The sequence below is a fragment of the Sinocyclocheilus grahami genome, unplaced genomic scaffold (assembly GCF_001515645.1).
Source record: "Sinocyclocheilus grahami isolate Dianchi unplaced genomic scaffold, SAMN03320097.WGS_v1.1 scaffold25.1, whole genome shotgun sequence".
NCBI classification, from domain to species: Eukaryota; Metazoa; Chordata; class Actinopteri; order Cypriniformes; family Cyprinidae; genus Sinocyclocheilus; species Sinocyclocheilus grahami.
Window position 1 is genome coordinate 2,866,507 of NW_015505204.1, and position 19,686 is coordinate 2,886,192.

The window sequence follows — 19,686 nt, forward strand, 5'->3', positions numbered from 1 at the left end:
CTGACAAAACATATTTCCAAAAAAGTAGTAGACAAAATGGTTTTAAACATAGAAAATTGCATGAACTAGTAGGACCTTATGCAGTGCATGCCATTGTTTTAATTTCTGTCAAAAAATCAGTATGGCGCTACCCATAAGGTCTATTGTAACCAGTTTAGATAATTCAATTTCATTACCTGAGCTCATTTAATTTGTAATTTTACTGTAATTTTATTACTAAATTTCCACGAGTGAAACATTAATCAGTTTGTTTTTTATTCAAATCATTCATCAGCAATACAACACAACATATATTTTATAACAAGTTTTATATGAAATCTAAAAATGTGCACCTGACAATTCACTGTTTTAGTCAAATAAATTAGAAAATGTTTAAGTGTACAATCCACTTTTATTTCACATTATATACATGTAGGCTAATTTCTTTTAAAGAACAACTGTTTCTGTCACTCGTCCAGAAGTGTCTCAGGTTTGTCATATCCAAATAATCTGAAGTCTGCTTCATAAAGATCGTACAGTTTTCTCCTGTCAGCTACTGAAATGTTTGTAAACCAGTCTCGTTCCCAGTTTGCAGCTGTCCTGTTGCGGTACCCTTGGGGAAAGCGAACCTGATTTTCCATCCCAAGAATCTTCAACAAATGTTCTGTATCCTCATCAAGTGTTTCCAGTTTCCCAACAAAGTCATACTCAATTTGGCACGGATGGCAGAGTCTGTACATCTGCTGCCAATGCTCATTGAATGGCTTCTCCTCCTCAGTCTGTGGATCTAACAGGTACTTAATAAAGTGAGTAAAGGACAATCTGATACCTGCGGCGAAGGCTTCTTGAGCGGAGTCAGGGGGCTTTGAAATATTAGCATAACGGTGAAGCATTACAGAGCCAAACTGTCTGTAAAAATTCTCATTAGGCAGAACAAACTTGTTTCGGAAAGCAGAAATAAGTCGTACAAAAGGATCCCGTACAAAAAGGAACTTAGTGTAATTCTTCAGTTTGTGATGCATTGAAGGACGAGAGAAACGACCAAACAGCCTCCAAAACTTGTTAAATATCAGATGCAGAGTAGCATTGTGGGATAACGCTGATGGTATGTCTAGAGGATCCAGATACGGAGCTCCATCAGGTGCCTTCAGGCTCTGGCTGAGCACAATCATGACTCGTTTCCAGTTGGTACAGGCTACCTTCGGTACAAAGCAGTAAATAACACCATGATGATCATCCACACTGAGATGGTCCAGGGCTTTGCTTGGAATCTGGTCAAATGTCTTAAATTTTCCAGGGAAGTTGAAGCTGCTATTGGCTGAGCATAGTTCTCTTATTAAATGTCTACGATGTGCTTGACGCAGTTCGAGGTGTGTTGGAGAAGACTGCGTAAAAGTTTGTGTTCGGTCATGTTTTAGGTGAGTTGTGATGATTGTCAGGTTTGGTTTGACGGACCTGCTTCACTCTTTCCAGAGAAATGAATCCTCACTTATCCAGTGTCCAGAGGACATCATGTTTGTGGGAAATGCAGGAGATGATGGAGCCACGTGCAGATAAAAAGTCCCATCTCTCACGTCATCCCAGTGAACTATTATGAAGAACATGATAAATAATGTTCCCAACAGAAGGAAAAACTGCAGCTGCTTTAGCATTTTCACTGGAAACTACTGAATGATGTGGAAACTATGGAAACTACCCAGCTGGAATATGTAGCATTATCATCTCTGCAATGAGTCAAGTTGAGAATTCTGGAGAAAAACACAAAATAAGGACATGTACATTACGGTTTCATTTCAAAATCGGTTCCCATAAAATATGATCCATCACTCACCTAAATCTTGTCTTCTTGTGCTCTACATTTCAGAATGTTCCACGTGCAAACTGTTAAGAGGGCAGTAATACTTGAAGCTACATATGTAAACTCACAGTAGGGTGTGAACACAGGAGAAATGCTCCGCCTTTCAGCCAGAACTAAATCATATGCTGTTATTCCAGAGTTCAGCTCTCTTCCACAAATATTCACAGGAAACCACAGCTGAAAATAAACGGACCGGCTTGTAGTGTTGACTTCAGAATGACAAAAAATGACCACCAACAGCATTGTCACAAAATAACTGAGTTATTTTATTTCAAAATAAAATTCAATGGTTCACTTGTGTACTCGGTTACGAAAATAACTGAACCCCTGGGATCAAGTGGCCTCTCATAGGATTTCAGTGGGATTGTTTTTACAGTATGTAAGAAGGAAGATACCAATTCAAACACATTTTTTTTAACTTTAAAAGGGAATTCGTTTAGAAAACATTTACATTTCCTTTTTTTAACTTAAACTTTAATTTCTTTATTTTCATAATTTCATAAGTGATTTATTACTTTAAACATTTTTTTTGTATCTACATTGGCTCCCCCCTCCTTATTTACAGTATTTGATTATTTCCCTATAAGCACTATATTTTCCCCCATTCATATAGGCTGCGTTCACACTGAACCGCATTAACTAGTGTGAGTCTCGAAATGTCCCGTTCACACAGCAGCTTACATTAGCATCTAAAAAAACTGAACTTGCAACGGGAGTCAAGTCCGTATCCAGTCGAGCTGTGAGTTCATCCCTCAAATCTTCTTTAACCGACTGCAGCTTTTATGTTTGGGTGGAGAGCGGAACATTCGAGTCGTGCAAAGCACATAAAACTGACAGGAGCAACTCCACTACAGTAACTGGATGTAAAACCTCCAGATGACACACAGCCCATATCTACATTATTGTAAGTTATACCTAAACCACACGTGAAAACCGCAATGCATATAGACACATGTTTGTGAGTGGCTCCTGTTCCGTTTACACAGTGTGAGCTTTCCATAAATGCGTTTATGAGTCCTGAAAATTTCCGGGTGTCACTCCCGTAAATTACCATATTGTGTGTGAACATAAGTATATCAAGGACTCAAATTCAGGACTGACAACCATATTCTGCTGCCGTGTGAACGTGGCCTTATTTACGTCACTATAATATTATAAATAAATATTATACATAAAATACTATAATATACTTAATGTCAACAATCATGCCAATAAAGCATTTCTGGATTTGAAAGAGAAATGCAATGATCCATGAATTTCATGGATTCACTTAAGACCTTGTTCCCTGTCAAGCCATATCAGACATTATTGTGGCTGTATTAATGTAAGCGATTATTAAATAAAGTCACATCTCAATTATTTAACTAGCCATATTTTCATGAGAATGCATCAATAAGGGGACTGGTTCACTTGAAGAGGTACAGAATAACATGACATGCTAAAAGGTTTAGATAACAGCTTCATGCTGTGGTATACTGATGTAGTCTGTCACCTTTTCCAATGTAATATGCAAATTTTGATTATTTATCCAATAGTTGTACTAATACATCATTGAACAGTGATGTAACCTGATGTTGCTCAACACCAGACACACTCAGTTTCACTAAGATTGATCAGGGATTGATTTGTGCCAATATGGAGAAACCAATATGGGCTTTCACACTGGAAATTGTAAAATTAAAAAATATTTTTTATTAAATAAATGAAACCATATTCATTTCATCAGCAAATTTAGATTATTTATCCAATAGTTGTACTAATACATCATTGAACAGTGATGTAACCTGATGTTGCTCAACACCAGACACACTCAGTTTCACTAAGATTGATCAGGGATTGATTTGTGCCAATATGGAGAAACCAATATGGGCTTTCACACTGGAAATTGTAAAATTTAAAAATATTTTTTATTAAATAAATGAAACCATATTCATTTCATCAGTGTTGCAGGAGTTTACTCAGTATGAAGCCATTCTGAAACAACCTGTATATCCAAGCTTATGTACATGTACTGTATATTTCAATGCTTTGGTTTTTTTTCAAATAAATTTGCATCAAATGTGAATCATCAAAAAATATGTTTCAAAGCAGAGACAAACTGTATAAAATCTCTACTTAATATCTCAAGGTTTTTGAATTTTAAGATTTTCAACACGTGATCATTATTAAATAACATTAAAATCATTTCACAACTTAGTCTCAGCTGTACATTTTAGTGTAAAAATAGATCATGTTCTCTTGTACAAGAACGAAAAACTCAGACATATGACTTTTTTACAGTATGTTTGTTTTTTTGCCGTGCTTCATTCTTTCTGTTAACATCGGCCATTCCTTTTTGTCTAGGATTTTCATTGGCGGACTTCTTGTTATTGCCTGGATGCTGTAGGAGATTGCTGGAGTAAAAAACATCTCCTGGGCCTAAAAAACATTTTTGTTAACTTGGCTTGGACTACAAAACACTCCACAACCTGCCAACTTCATTTCACTATTAAAATAAAAGAACGTAGCTGAAGAAAAAAAAAAACTCACCTCGCTGTTGTTTGTAGGTTGCCTGTCCTCGTTTGATATCTGAGTGCTTTTGATGGATGGTGCTGGGTGGCATTCCTCTGATCTCTAACTTCTCAAGCTGCACTTCTCCTAAATTCATATTGACAAAATATCAAAATCTGCAAATTTTTAGGCCAATTTCACATCTACAGCATGAAAGCGACACATACTGATTTTGGCACCCATATTAAAACACAGAAAATCTCAATTTTGATAACAGAGAAGTTCTGAATTTTCTAACAGAGATCACATCCAAATGCTAGCCTGAATAACTATTTGGCTTGAGTTTGGAAAACAGTGTGCGGCGGTGAAACTGGAACGGCTGTAGTTCTGTACCTGTAAAGTGAGAGACAGGGTGTTTCACTTTAGCTACTGGGGGTGTTACAGGGTTTCCAGCACCACTGTTGAGTGGCTGGATCACGTTTAAAGCTGGTCTCACAAGCCGGTTGTCTGAGATGCTCTCCAAAGCTGGATATCTGGAAGGGTTCTGTCTTGGTTTTTGTACCTGCTGTGGTATGAACAGATCAAATTTAGCAGCTTCCTAGATAATGTTACTTGAAATTGACAACTTGCTGCTGATTTGATGCTCAATAAACATTTCTTATTATCAGTGTTGAAAACAGATGTGCTGCTTAAAGGGCACCTATTATGCCCCTTTTTACAAGATTGGTCTTGGGTGTCCCCAGAATGTGTCTGTGAAGTTTCAGCCCAAAATACCCAACAGATCATTTATTATAACAGCTGGAAAATTTCATTTTTGGGGTGTGTCTAAAAAAAGAGTTGTTTTGGTGTGTATCGCTTTAAATGCAAATGTGCTGCATATTCCCGCCCCGTCTCTAGAAGAGGGCATCGCGTATATGTCTCTCTGCATTGCACAGCCGGTATTAAACAACAGCTGGTAGAAGCAACATAACTGAGAGCGAGAGAACCGGTGTTTAGCCGTACATATGGGAAGCCAATTGCACTGAAAGTGGGACGAAATAACAGAGCTCACACCGCGGGACATTTTATCCTACCCGTCAGATTGTCCTACCAGGGTTTACTGTGCATGCGCACATCAATATTCCATCCTTTTTCTCACACTAAATAACAATATTTAATTTATCTGCATTATTTTAAGGGTAGGTTTAGGGTTGGGGTAGGTGTAGACTTTAATAAACCATAATTTTACAGGTAGCATTTTTCGTTGTCGAATTGTACCCACAAAATCTGACAGGGTAGCACAAATCGACAGAACACCGGCCCTATGCAATGTGACGTCACACTGCATGAGAATCAAAACGGCAGGCCTAGTGAGACTGACTTGGTTTAAAGGGGATTAAAAAATGAGGAGTGGGTGGATTTTTATCATTGTGGGGTGGTTGTGTTCACACACTGCCAACACACATTTATGTCCAAACACCATGTAAAAGTGGATTTTGCATAATAGGTGCCCTTTAATATTTTTGTGGAAACAATACATTTTTTCAGGATTCTTTGATAAATAGAAAGTTGAAAAGGACAGCATTTATTTTAAATAGATTTTTTTTTGCAACAGTGTCACTTTTGATCAATTGAATGCATTCTTGCTGAATAAAAGTATTAATTTCTTTTAAAAAAAATCTGATCCCAAATTTTTTAACAGTAGTGTATATTTAGCCAATTCAAAACTCTGAAACAACAGAGATGGAGGTACACATAGATGTGCTTATACCCTTTTGCTTGCTTCAGAAAATATGGACCGTTTCTTGTGCTGGTGTCTCTCAGAGAGCTCCATTCTGCCTTCCGATGTCTTTAAGTCCTGTTTTGACTGGGACCTGCCTCCATGTCTTGGTGGGTTTCTTTTGACCTCAGTCGACTCATCTGCCAAAGTAGAATCTAGACTGTCCATGCTCACTGAGGACTTGAGCCCTGAGGCCAAAGCCAGACCAGCCACTCTGGAGTTGGTCTCCTTTGCTAGGTGTGAGCGATGTTTTGCTGCAATGACTGAGATGCTCTTGGTGTCACTCACAGCTTCAGTAGGAGATATAGGAGTCGAATCCTTAACAGCACAAACCTGCTCAACGACAGTCAGCCACATTACAAACTACACAAAACTGACCAAATTCTGAATAGATTATTTCAAAATAGCCTAAGATTTGGGAATGTACAGTTACATCAAGTTGAGTTCATGTTTACCTTTTTGATTTTTTTTACTGATACTTTCGTTCTGGTAGTCAAAAGTGTGTCTTGTGAGACTATCTCACGTAAAGTCATTTGTTTACATGGTAAAAGATGAGATGATACTGTCAGTTAGGGTGGCTCAGTGTCTATGAGCACTTCTGTGCGTTTACCTTCATTGAAAGAGTTGGGCTAGAAGATAAGTGGTGCCGTCTCTGTGGCTTAAATTTAGACAGCGATTTGAAAACTCTGTTACTGTCACTATAATAAGGAAGATAGAAAATATAAAAAATGATGAAAGCATACTATATTCCAGATGAACATGGCAGTCTACTTTTCTTATTACATACTTTACCTGTCATAATCCAGCCCAGAGGAAGAAGAATCATGGGGATGTTTATCTAATGGACTGAACTTCCTGTTGTTCTGCTGTGTTTTATCTACATCTTCTAAATCAGAGATCACATCAAGTCTCATTTGGCTGGCCATAATCATAAGAGAGTTATCCTGTATAAAAAGAAATGAAAACTTTAATTCAGCAAGGATGCGTTTAATTGTTCAAAAGTGACAGTAAAAGATTTAAAATCATGCTTTCCATAAAAATATTAAGCAGCACAACTGTTTTCAACATTGATAACAATAAGAAATGTTTCTTGAGCACCAAACCATCATATTAAAATGATTTCTGAAGGATCACATGACACTGAAGATTGCGATAATGGCTGTTGAAAATAAATTACATTTTAAAATATATTATAATTAGTTCTGTCAATCGAATAAAAAAAAATCACTAATTAATCGCACATTTTTTTCCGAAATCAATCGCGATTAATACTACCTAACATTAACGTTTTAAAAAATACTTTTACATTGCAATAATTTCACATTCAATCTTCAAATTAATGTAGAAACAACATAAAGACCGTATATTTTTAATATTTGTTTAAAGGCATCTTTTTTATGACTAAAGGTGAGTATCACTGATACCAATACTACTGATGTCTCTAGGAAATTGTTATTTTTTCCTAATATTTATCCATTGATTATATGCAATGTTGACTACTAACATTACAGTATAATTGAGAGCTATCAATTTTAGAATTTATTAGACTTTATTAAGTGAACTTAAAACAATCTTCACATAAACCCATTATAATAAATGTCATATTTACCTGTGCCCTTCAGCAAGTAAGAAATATACAGAAATTGAATAAAGTTATCGAACACTAAATTGTAAATTAAATATAGATGAATCCTTAAAGCTACAAAAGTTATTGATTTCCTCTTTATTCTTTTGTTCTAGACATCACAGCAGCCGGGATATTAGGTTATTTGTCTGCTATTACTTTAAGAGCTGCCGCTGCTGAACGTGACGCGGATCTGACACACATGCTCATAGTTTCATTCGTGCTTTAATATGAAATGATACAGGCTACAGCGCACGCCACCATATTTGTGCGTGCAATTAAAGAGCAAAAATCTTACTGACCCCAAACTTTTGAAATGTATATTTAAAAAGCAAATTAAAGGGAAAGGGAAATGAGGAAGAAAGGAAGAGATCAAATAGAAGCTTACAGCTCTGGGGTTTGTGGTGAAAGTATGAAGGTTGAGTATTTGGTCGATGCTTCCATCACTTAATTCACAAAAGTACAGTGAATAAAGCTCTTGTAATTCCTCAGGTACACAAAGTCCTTGATCTGTGGACAGAATGAAAAAATATAGTTTATATAATGTTTGTTTACCAAACGTCAGATGCTATAATCTGTCTCTCAGACATCAGCCCATTTCAGTGACCCACAACCTTCAATCAGAGCCTTCTGCTGGTGTATGATGTCATCACAGAGTGTCCGCTGCTGCTCATGGCGTTGAATGATGAAGTCTTTTGTTCGGAGAACGTTTTCTTTGCAGAGAACACCTGACTGGATTTCAGTTTTTTCAAGTTCCAGCTCATGAACCTTACAAAGCAATGTCAGAATGTCTCTCTGCTCATGGTTACTTATGCGTTTAGGAAGCAACTCCTCAATCTTAGACGACTTTAGTTTCATGTTCAATAATTTTTCTTCCAATTCACGCTGAAATAAAGGAAGAAACCAATAGGGAAAGAACAATAATACTTTTTTTTTTTTTAATAATACCACTTATTTAAACTGAGGTCATATAATGGCATGCTTAGAAAAAATTAAATATGAGTTTTATATGAAGTATACTTCTGTCACTGCTTGACATGTCATGTCAGATGTCCATTCGCTGTTATGGCTCATTCAAAAAATAGAGTCTTCATTATGTAATGAACTTAATTACTTTGAGCTCCATTGTCTTTCTCTGTTCAGCCAGTAGTGGGCCGATCTCCTCTCGAGCTGCTGTGACATACTGTGGCTCCTCTGGTCCACTCCCTTGCTCTTCCTCCTTGTCTCTGTCTGTTTTCTCTCCAGTTACCTCATCTCTCCCTTGCCAGGCACGTGCTCGATCATGCTCCCAACTACCAGATGAGGAAAAGAGAAAGAGGGTTGATGTGAGATGAAAAAAGAAAAAGCTGAAATACTATAATTTAGGAGAGGAGACTACAGTATGTCTAGGAGTATGGTTTTAACATGGATGAAACGTTTCTTTTTTTTTTCTTTTTTACATTTTATCAATCATCCTGCAAAATATCAAGTGAATTTTGTTATAATGGGTGATGGTGTAGATTTTTAAGTTTAAGTAATGGAAACAATACAAGGTGGTAATGACACAAATAGAAACACTTTACCATTTTAAAACTATTAATAATACAGAAAAAGTCATTGAGACATTTTAAAATGATTATATCCTTAAACACATTTTTCTTTAAAATCATACTAGGGGACAGAAAGGTTCCCCTAATCAGAGTTGTTTTAGTATATCGATAGTTTATTGATATTTAGAATTTCATTTTCATTTCAGTTCAAGTTTTAGTGATTTTTTTGTCATTTTTAAAACTTTGATAGTTTTTATTAGTTGTCTATATACTTTTTATAATTATTTTAATAAATGCTAAACTAGCTGTAAATGAGAAATGTTTCCTATATATGTATGTATGTATATAATTTTAATTCAGTTAAAGGGATAGCGCACCCAAAAATGTTATCATTTTCTCACCATCAAATTGTTACAAACCTTTAAGACGTTCTGTCTTATAATGAACACAAACAAAGACATTTTGAACAATGTTGGTAAACAATGTTGGTGGTAGACATTGACTTTCATAATATGGAAAAAAATACAATGGAAGTCAAAGGTTACTACCTTTAACTGTTTGGTTTCACACATTCCTCTTCAAAAAAATTATCTTCTTTTGTGTTCAAAAGAATAAAGAAATTCATACAGTTTTAGAACAACATGAAGGTGAAAAGGTGAAAAGTAAATGAATCATTTTTAGGTGAACTTGCCCCAACTATAACCCTGTCTCTAATTGAAGAATGACTGATTACTGGAACTCTGTCTGTATGTTTAAGTGTTTACTCTGAGATGGTGAGCAGATGTCTAGACGTGTCTATGTGGAGTTCCATATTGCAGTTCTCCAGCTCCATGAGGCTGCGTCTGATCTCCATCTGCTCCCTGAAGGCAGACAAGAGCTGCTCCTGCAGTAAAGCCAGCTCACCATGACTGTACTGCTGCACCTCAGCTAAAAACAGCCCATACAGAGAAACCAGATGCCAATCATAAAAAAAAATCTTACTTGCAGCTATCTATTTGAACAAACTACTAATTAACAACTCAAATAGTGAGTGTATTTCAGGTTAAAACTGGACTACTGTACCACAAATTGTGTAAAACACAAATTGAGCACACCTTGAATTTCACGAATGTCTGCTTTCTCTCCTTTCTGTTGCTCTTGACTCTGTTGGTCAATCTTTGCACGAAGTCGGTCGATTTCACTCCGCAGATCAGCAATAATGCGTGTATATTGCGCCAGGTGATATGAAACATTCATCAAATTACGTCTCACCTAGAAGATTTTAAAACAGAATAGCAGGAGAGAGACCTGGGCTGCATCTCAACAAAATTAAGTCACCAATAATAGAAAATCAGAATAGAACGATTACTTAAGGATCATGTGACACTGAAGACTGGAGTAATGGTTGCTTAAAACAATAAACTTTTAAAATATATATAAAATTGAACACAGATATTTTCAGTTGTAATAATATTACACAATATAATATGTAGCGTCTGGAACACTCCAACACACAATATATATTTTGTTAGCTAGATTTCACAAATACTTTGTAACACCCCAGGACGCCGAACAAGACCCTGGTTTCATGGTAACCCGATACATTTACAACCTTGTGGAATGCGAGCCGGCTCTCATTCTGCTTTCTCCAGAAACAAGGGGTACAAATGCACAGGAGAAATGGACTGTTCTACTAATTAATTCATAGGAAAACCTTCTTTGAATGAACACCCATTTTCTTCAGGCCAGTGTGTATATTATTGCTGTGTTGTATTTAATCTGATCTGTTGTATTATAGACTATTTTTATCCGTGCTTACGATAAACCACATCACAATATAACTTGGTAAGCATAAAATACTTCAAAAAAGACATACAAATCATTTAAAAAAACATTTAAAAACTCACCAACCCCAAACTTTTGAATGGTAAATTCCTCATAAGCCTAAACTTAATACATTTCAGTGAATCTATTTTTGTGTTATACTTCTTCAGTGGTTATTTTCAAATATTGCATTAAAAGTTTTACACTTTATCCAGTAATTGGTTTAATATAATCATCTGGTTCTACACTCTAAAAAATGCTGGGTTGTTTCAACCCAATGTTGGGTTGAAACAACCCAGCATTTTTTAGAGTGTAGACAAATACTATTAAGCATGTATGTTTACCTTATTTCTTATATTTTTGGCTTTGTCGGCATAAACCAGCGTATTTCTTGACTCTTCAAACTTGGTGCTGGCAGGACTGATATGGGTTATCATGACTGTGCGACTGTTTCCTCCTAAAGCATCCTAAAATCCACATCAAAACACTGCAACTGTGTGACAACTGTAAAAACGTAGTCTTCTTTTAAGGAGTTGTATGGGACTTGTTTTTCCTCATAATTCTGAGGTTATATCTCACAGTTTTTTTCTTTCAGTTCTAAGAATTTGGAATATAAACTTAACTTACAATTCTGTGAAAACAATTATATCTTACAATTTGGACTTTTCTTGCTTCCAATTTACAAGTCAGACTTAAGCTTATTTCCACTACTGAATAAAAAAAATCTACTTTTTACTAGCAATTCTGGGTTCATATCTTGTAATTCTGAAAAAAGTCTGATTTGTGAGATATAAACTCATAATTGTGAGATAAAAAGTCGCGATTACTTTTTTAAAATTCTGTGGTGGAAATAAGCTTCCACAGATTTTGCTAACCTTAAGAAGTCGAGTGAGTTTGCTGTCTCTGTAGTTGACAAACTGAGCAACTTTCCCACCCTTCTCACTCAAGGCATTGATGCAGTTGGCCAGTGCTAACATGGAACGGTTTATATGTGCTCCTTCCTTCATTCTCTTTCCTCTATTTTGAGTCTGAAAGAAGAGAACATGTGCTTTAGAACTTGACATACAGTATGACTGTTGGCATTCAATTATATGTAAGAATGTCTGAATTTAATGATGGGTGATGTTTTGGCTGCCATATGAGATGTAACATGCTCAAATTCCTTCATCAGTCTCATATTATATATGAATAATGAAGGACAGAAGAGCTTAAATATTCATTTCGGTGAAAGATGAGAAAGGGTGCTGAACTATAAAATCGGGCATCCCTGAGGAATTTGAAAGCTTGCGTTTCCAATTCAGCACATCAACACACAGCATGTACCTGTGATGCTCGCTCAGTTCCTGCCAAGTCTACCATGAATAGCTTTCCCACCCTGACCTCCTCGTTGATATCCTTTACACGACTCTTTTGCTTGACTGTCACCTGTGGTGCAAACAAAGCAGGAGACGCACACTCAGACGACAGTGTGCCAATTTGAGGTCATGTACATGGCTAGTGTCTGTGTGTGTGTGTTCTCGACCTGAAGTATAGCATGAGAGCGAGATGATGTCTTGTTAGCAGCAGTTGACTCCTGGGTTCTCTGTTTATTCCCTTTGGTCAAAAGAGCCATTATCTGAAATCACAGGCAAACACCAGGTTCAGAAGGACATCATCCTTTTTTGGAGACATTATAAGGACTAGACAGGCCAATTGTGGGAAATGAATGGACGGCAAAGATGGCCACCAACTGGAATGAGCCTGTGTACCTCTTTAGCATTACATGTAGAGAATTCAGTGATGCCTGCAATTCGTATTTCCCCTTTAGCATCCTCACGCAGCTCAAGGTATCCAGAAGATGGATTTAACAGATCTCTGATCATCTCATTATAAATCTGCAAATAGGTTGTTTAGTGTTGAATGCATTCAGGACGCACTCCATTTGTAAAGTGCCAGACAGACAGTAACAAACATTATGCAATATTTTTGAATATCTACAAACAATAAGACTGACCTCTATATATGACATATAAACACTGCAATCCAAGTCCTCAGTGCTGTCTTCAATGGCCCTGAAGAGATCATTGAGTGTTCGGATGTAAATGCCAGGCTCAGAATCTAACCCTAACATAGTGTATGTCTTCCCAGCTCCTAAAAATTAAAATGTAGCAGAAAATGTGAACACAGATATTTTGGTTAGTTTACTTTCGCTGCTTAGTGTCTGTGATCAATTTAAAATTAGCAATTTTTCATCCCCTTGGGTTCAGAATAGTCTGTTTTAGCTAAGAATTTTTTATTTAGGATAATCATTATTGGGTATTGGAATGTACAGTAACACTAAACAGAAAACTTCACATCAACATTACCCGTAGGTCCATATGCAAAGACTGTGGCATTATAACCAGCAATCACACCGTCAATAAGATTTTTTGTTGTTGCCACATATACATCCTCCTGAAATAAAGAAAATGTAAATAAAATTGAAGTCTTAAAACTAAAGACTTTGATTCAAGAAACTGCACATAACATTCTAAGTGAACATGAGGCAATGATCAAGGATCACATGACCTACAAAAATGTAAATAGTTACACACCTGGGTGGCAGTATAATCGAATGCCACATCAAACATGTATGTTTTTTCACGTGAGCGGTTGACCCTCAGGACATTGTCAGAGTCTTCACAGGGGTCCATCAACACCACCATCTGAAGATTTGAGAATGAGTAATTAGACATGAGAATTAACTCCAAATATTAGATAAATTCTGCAATGACTAAACATTAACTTAACTCTTTTCTTTTTGAAAGAACTCATATTTATAATTTAAAATAACTGTTTTCTACTTGAATACTGTTTTAAAATGTGATTTATTCCTGCGATAGCAAAGTTGAATTTTCAGCAAAATATCTCATTATCAATGTTAAAAACAGTTCTGCTGCTTAATATTTTTTAATTAATATAAAGTTCAAAAGAATAGCATTTATTTAAAATATGTAACAATGTTAAAGGCTTTACTGTCACTTTGAAATTTATTGCATTATTGTTGTATAAAAGTATAAATTGTAACTTTTATACAACTAAACTAACCCTAAACTTGTGTACATGGCAAGAAAAATCTTTCATGTTGTGCTTTTGGATCTGGATTTTTTTTAAATGGCAGTTGTGTTTCAACCTTCCTTCCCTTAGAAAAGTCTCTGAGAACCTGACACCTACATCTGGAGACACCTGACAAAGTCCTCTGCTCTTAATTGGCACCTTTCCTTTTTGGCAAACCTCTAGAATGACACATTCTTTTGTAATTTTTAAATGACATCTCTTCTTCATCATAAGGTGTATGTAAGGTACACCCTCCCTAATCAGCAAGATTGATGTGGTTTGGAATTTTAAAAATATGCACACAAAGACTGTGGCATGTTTCTTTGCCTTTGAGAATCCCAAGACATCAAGCGTAAGTAAAAACGACAGTAAACCTTATTTACTGACTGTAAACAGGATTTACTGAAGATGAAATGGAGGCTTAGGTCTTTAGACCATCATTCATCATGACAGGTTCTGACACAGATTCCTAACCAGGAGTTGTGAATGTTATGTATATGTTTCCAAAATCTGTAATATTTACAAAAATATATAGGGGAGACCAGGGTGTTTTGTCATATGGCTTTATCTTCGTAACTAGGTTTTAAGTCAAAAGTCATAATTAAATCATTTATAATTATTTCATAAAGGAATCATAAATAATGCTGGACATGTGTCTAAATGTTTTTTTTTTGTGTTTGTTGTTTATTTTCCCTTACCTGACTGTCAATCTTGTGAGCCACTGTGGTTGCACCCTCCTCAATCTCTGCATCGTTCAGTGGTCGGATGCGCAGAGCAACCTTGAATCAGTGCACATCATTTATTTTAAAAAACATTAAATAAATCTACCTTCACCCTATTAGGTGCATAGAACATTAACATTCCTATTATTAGAATGCAATGAAATTCTGATTTATGTGACATACTATTTGAATCTATAAGAACAACTGATCTGTTAAGCACTATAGGAGACTGGGGTTTGCTGTCACATATGGAAGAATTCACAAGAGTTCAGCAACACTGAGGCATACTGCACCAATTTTTTAAATAAACATCAGCTGTAACTGAAAGTTTGAACTGTGTTCTCAGGACAAGGGTATGTCAGGTCAGGGCAAGTTGTCACATGGTTTATATATTTTAAAATATTATAATTAATTACAAGCTCTGATATCCAAAACAATGGTTTAACATTTTTGCACTGTAAGTTGGTAAGATTGTTTTTTTTAAATGTTTTTGAAAGAAGTAACCAAGACTGCATTTATTTAATAAGAAAGAGTAAAATGAGTAATTTTGTAAAAATATGATTATTATTTAAAATAACTTTACATTTAAAATATATTCAAATAGCAATGTAATTTATTCCCTAAGTCAAAGCTGAATTTTCAGCAGCAGTTACTCCAGTCCTTCAGAAATCATTCTAATATACTCCTTTGGTTTTCAAGATTTGGTTCTCTTTATTATTAGAAATGTTGAAAACAATTATGCTGTTTCATATTTTTGTGGAAACCGTGATCTATTTTTTTCTTCCTTGTGGTTTCATTATTTTGCCAATAAATAATATGGTTCCCTTTTGACAACTTACCCCATACAGAAAAGACAATTAATTAAAAATCACAAACTTTTTATATGATATTTTTGTAGCCATGACTTTAATGTGTATGTATGCAAAGAAGATTGACTATCAATCTACTATACAAAGACACTGAATGTATAATATAAACCACAAATGTGAAATCTAGCCTCAGTCTGCCTATGTAGTGACTTAATGAATGCTACTATAAAGTGTTATCACTTGTTTTCATTTTAAAAGACAATAGAAACGTTTTGTTCATTTGCTGACGCTCTCTTGTCCCATAGGTGCCACATTATCATGCATCTCTAGAAGAAGCCTGTAAATTTTCGCCCAAGTAATCTTGACAGGTGTTTAACCTTTACTATTGAATGAACTGTGGTGGGGACACTTCATTTCCAGCGTTATCGTTGACATAATTGCAAAGATATTATTTAAACTGAACTGAGCTGGATGTTGACATCACTGAATTCAATGATGAACTGTCTTTAACTGAAAAATGAGTGTTTACTATTGTCATTTTGCATTATTGACACTATTTTCCTAATTAATGCTGTTCAGTTGCTTTGTCACAATCTGTATTGTTAAAAGCGCTATATAAATAAAGGTGACTTGACTTGACTTGACATTAAAAGATTGACAGCCTACTGTGAGCTGATGGTCCTTCCACTCTCCTGGCAAATCCTTCATCTTTTTATTCCCAAATTACTCCAAACTTGTGCTGTATCAAAGCCAGTTTTAACAGACAAGATCAAAATACGCCTTGGATAGAGCCACGCTAGAATATACTGGTGATTTACCGGGTTAGTTAATCTTCTTGGTGGCTGGGTAATCTCATTCTGAGGCAGGACTGTGTGCTGGAGGTCCCCTGTGGAGGTCCTGAAGTCACCAGCGGACTGTTGTTAACGGTGATAAAACCCCTAGAGGTGTTAAACTACCCGACGTGTTCCAACCATGCTGGGACTGTGTCAACCCATGCTCTCAAGAGAAGCTAAAAGAGTATTTTCATCAGTCCAAATCATAGTCATCCTCGTATTTACTTAGGAGTAAACGAGTGTGAAGGATTTAACAAGTGAAGGATAAAGGTTAAACTGTGTCTGTGCCTCTTTAAACCAGTCAAGACATTTGTAGGAAACTGTTACTGTTGCTATGGAGAGAAGTACACATTCGGTTACATTGGTAGGTTTTTGCGCCAAAATTAGTCAGCCCAACTAATAACATGTGTCATATTTTGTCGTTTTCTTATGATAATTTGCCCGCATGTGCTCTCTTGGTTAATTTTATTATGGGCCTTTTATCAATGTTATTAATGTCTCTGGATTAATGTGCTATAGCAGGGGTTCCCTTCTTTTGTAGTATGAACCCATAAATTATATAGTGAGTTATTAAGTGATGTTTATAGCCGACTCTGAACCGGGCCTTTCAGTGCCACTACCCGTTTGAGGTGAGAACACAGGAGTAAAACGGCTCAAAACATATGCTATAGAATCTAGCGAACGTGTTAGGAGTCGCCCAGCCGGCAGCTCTACAAATATCTGTTAGCGAGGCACCACGAGCCAGCGCCCAGGATGATGCGACATCCCTAGTGGAGTGAGCATGTGCAGAGCACAACTTGTGCTTCATAGGCCAAGGTGATGGCATCCACTATCCAGTGGGCCAACCTCTGCTTGGAGACAGCTTTCCCTTTCTGCTGTCCTCCATAACAGACAAAGATCTGCTCTGAGGTCCTGAAGCTTTGAGTTCTACCAACGTACTGTCGCAGTGTGCGTACAGGACAGAGCAAAGCTAGGGCTGGGTCTGCCTGTTCCAGGGGCAGCGCTTGCAGGTTGACCACCTGGTCCCTGAAGGGAGTGGTAGGAACCATGGGCATGTAGCCGGGCTGGGGTCTCAGTGTTGCACTGAAGTCAGCCGGCCCAAACTCAAGGCATGATTCGTCGACCAAAAAAGCCTGCAGGTCTCCTACCCTCTTGATCGAGGCCAATGCAGCCAGGAGTAGGGTTTTCATGGAAAGAAACTTCAACTTGACTGACTCCAAAGGCTCGAAGGCAGCAGTTTGTAGGGCTCTTAGCACCAATGCTGAATCCCAATAGGGTAAGGAGCGGGGCCTAGGAGGATTTAACCTTTTGGGCCCCCCAAAAACAGCCTACTCTCCAACCCTTGCTGCAAAAAGGAAAGCATGGCTCTGATTGAACATTTCCGGGGGTTCTCTTAGTGAGAAGAACACCATTCGACGAACAGGTTCCACTTCAAAGCATAGGCCCATATCGTGGACGGTGCTCGTGCTGAAGCAAAAGTGAGCGCTACCTCCTGGGGTAGGTCACCTAGAACCTCTGCATCCCGTCCAGGGACCTTACATGGAGTTTCCACAGGTCCGGACACGGGTGCCATAGGGTGCCCCGTCTCTGAGAAAGCAGATCCTTCCTCAGAGGAATCGGCCAGGGCGGGGCTGTTGCGAGGAGCATGAGTTCTGGGAACCGGGTCCTGTTGGGCCAATATAGAGCCACTAACAAGACCTGCTCCTTGTCCTCCCTGATCTTGCACAGTGTCTGTGCAAGTAGGCTCACTGGGGGGAACGCATATTTGCTCAGGCCCCGGGGCCAGCTGTGTGCCAGTAAGTCCATGTCAAGCGTTGCCTCAGTTAAGGAGTAGAACAACTGGCAGTGGGTGGTTTCTGGAGATGAAAACAGGTCTACCTGAGCACCTTCGAACCATCTCCAAATCAGCTGAACCGCCTGGGGGTGGAGTCTCCACTCCCGTGGGATTGCTGCTCATGACAGCTCGTCGGCTGCCCGATTGAACACTTCTGGGATATGGATGGCACAAAGGGACCTCAGATGCTTCTAACTCCAGAGGAGGAGGTGTCGGGCGAGTTGCGACCTGCGATGGGAGCATAAACCAGTCACAGTATTGTCTGAGCGGACCAGTACGTCCTTGCCCCGAAGGCGCCTTCTGAGACAGCACACTGTCAGCAACTCGAGGCAATTGATATGCCAATGCAGTTGGAGACCCGTCCAGACCAGCCCAGCCAGTGGTCGGAGCATCTGTGAACACCACAGCATGCCTGGATACCTGTTCCAGGGGACTCCTGTCCAAAGAAATGAAGGATCCAACCACGGACTGAAGATTCTGCGACAGGCAGGTGTAATCTGAACTCCACGAGTGCCGCGTAGCCACGCCCACCTTGGGACTCGGCCATGGAGCCAGTGCTGAAACGGTCTCATATGGAGCAGACCGAGTGGAAATACCGCAGCGGCTGCAGCCATATGCCTCAGGAGCCTCTGAAACAATTTCAGTGGGACCACTGTCCTGCCAGATAATGTCTTGAGGCAGTTCAGCACTGACTGAGCACGTTCCTGGGTGAGGCGTGCTGTCTGGCTGACCGAATCCAGCTCCATTCCGAGAAAAGAGATCCTCTGCATTGGCATGAGTTTGCTCTTTTCCCAGCTGACCTGAAGACCCAACTGGCTGAGGTGTCTGAGCATCAAGTCCCTGTGTATGCACAACTGATCGCGAGACAGTTGAGGATGCAAACACCCTGTTCTCTCAAGGGAACAAGGGCCACCTTCGCGACTTTGGTGAAGACACGGGACGACAGGGACAGCCCAAAGGGCAGGACCTTGTACTGATATGCCCGGCCTTCGAAGGTGAAACACAGGAATGGCCTGTGTCGCGGGAGGATCAAGAAATGAAAGTACGTGTCCTTCAGGTCGATTGCTGCAAACCAGTCTTGGGGACAGATGCACTCGAAAATGCATTTCTGCGTCAACATTTTTGGGTACACAACAAAACAAAACAACACAAACAAAACATTCTCCACCCGGCCCTCCTCCGGGGGAGGGAGTGGTACAGTCACCATCTCCCAATGAGCAGTGCCCTCCATCTCTGGGTCGCCCGTCTCAGGGCTTTCTGCACTTGCGCTTGCCGCCAGGTTTGGCGGGGGCCTGGACGGGCCGGGCGCCCTGCCTGCGACCAGCTCCACGACACTGCTTGGTGGAAGGCTGCTGCTGCTGCGTGGGAGCG

The 19,686-nt window shown here is 38.4% G+C and overlaps 2 protein-coding genes across 2 annotated transcripts; both read right to left on the reverse strand.

The window, feature by feature from the left end:
* Positions 1-446: 446 nt before the first annotated feature.
* Positions 447-1,823, reverse strand: LOC107565415 (carbohydrate sulfotransferase 12-like). The gene is made up of 2 exons (XM_016250653.1): positions 1,519-1,823; positions 447-1,368 (listed from the first exon to the last, which is right to left on the reverse strand). Exons 1-2 carry the CDS (start codon positions 1,629-1,631, stop codon positions 447-449), a joined length of 1,035 nt encoding a protein of 344 aa, XP_016106139.1. The 5' UTR covers positions 1,632-1,823.
* A 2,255-nt stretch (positions 1,824-4,078) lies between these two features.
* On the reverse strand, positions 4,079-16,378 carry LOC107564186 (kinesin-like protein KIF19). The gene is made up of 21 exons (XM_016249194.1): positions 16,315-16,378; positions 14,816-14,896; positions 13,616-13,726; positions 13,388-13,475; positions 13,036-13,172; positions 12,791-12,916; positions 12,565-12,657; positions 12,366-12,467; positions 11,918-12,070; positions 11,387-11,509; positions 10,334-10,490; positions 10,004-10,166; positions 8,825-9,002; positions 8,325-8,595; positions 8,099-8,220; positions 6,879-7,030; positions 6,697-6,784; positions 6,078-6,419; positions 4,721-4,892; positions 4,367-4,474; positions 4,079-4,255 (listed from the first exon to the last, which is right to left on the reverse strand). Exons 1-21 carry the CDS (start codon positions 16,354-16,356, stop codon positions 4,095-4,097), a joined length of 2,970 nt encoding a protein of 989 aa, XP_016104680.1. The 5' UTR covers positions 16,357-16,378; the 3' UTR covers positions 4,079-4,094.
* Between the last annotated feature and the right edge of the window lie 3,308 nt (positions 16,379-19,686).

Excerpts from the sequence above, each read along its gene's own strand:
- LOC107565415 (XM_016250653.1), bottom strand. The coding sequence starts at position 1,631 with ATGCTAAAGCAGCTGCAGTTTTTCCTTCTGTTGGGAACATTATTTATC. Across the intron at positions 1,369-1,518 it reads TTTTATCTGCACGTGGCTCC|GCAGTCTTCTCCAACACACC; the intron begins ATCATCTCCTGC and ends ACAAACTTTTAC.
- LOC107564186 (XM_016249194.1), bottom strand. The coding sequence starts at position 16,356 with ATGAAGGATTTGCCAGGAGAGTGGAAGGACCATCAGCTCACA. Across the intron at positions 14,897-16,314 it reads GGAAGGACCATCAGCTCACA|GTTGCTCTGCGCATCCGACC; the intron begins GTAGGCTGTCAA and ends CACTGATTCAAG. Across the intron at positions 12,468-12,564 it reads GCTCTCATGCTATACTTCAG|GTGACAGTCAAGCAAAAGAG; the intron begins GTCGAGAACACA and ends TTTGCACCACAG.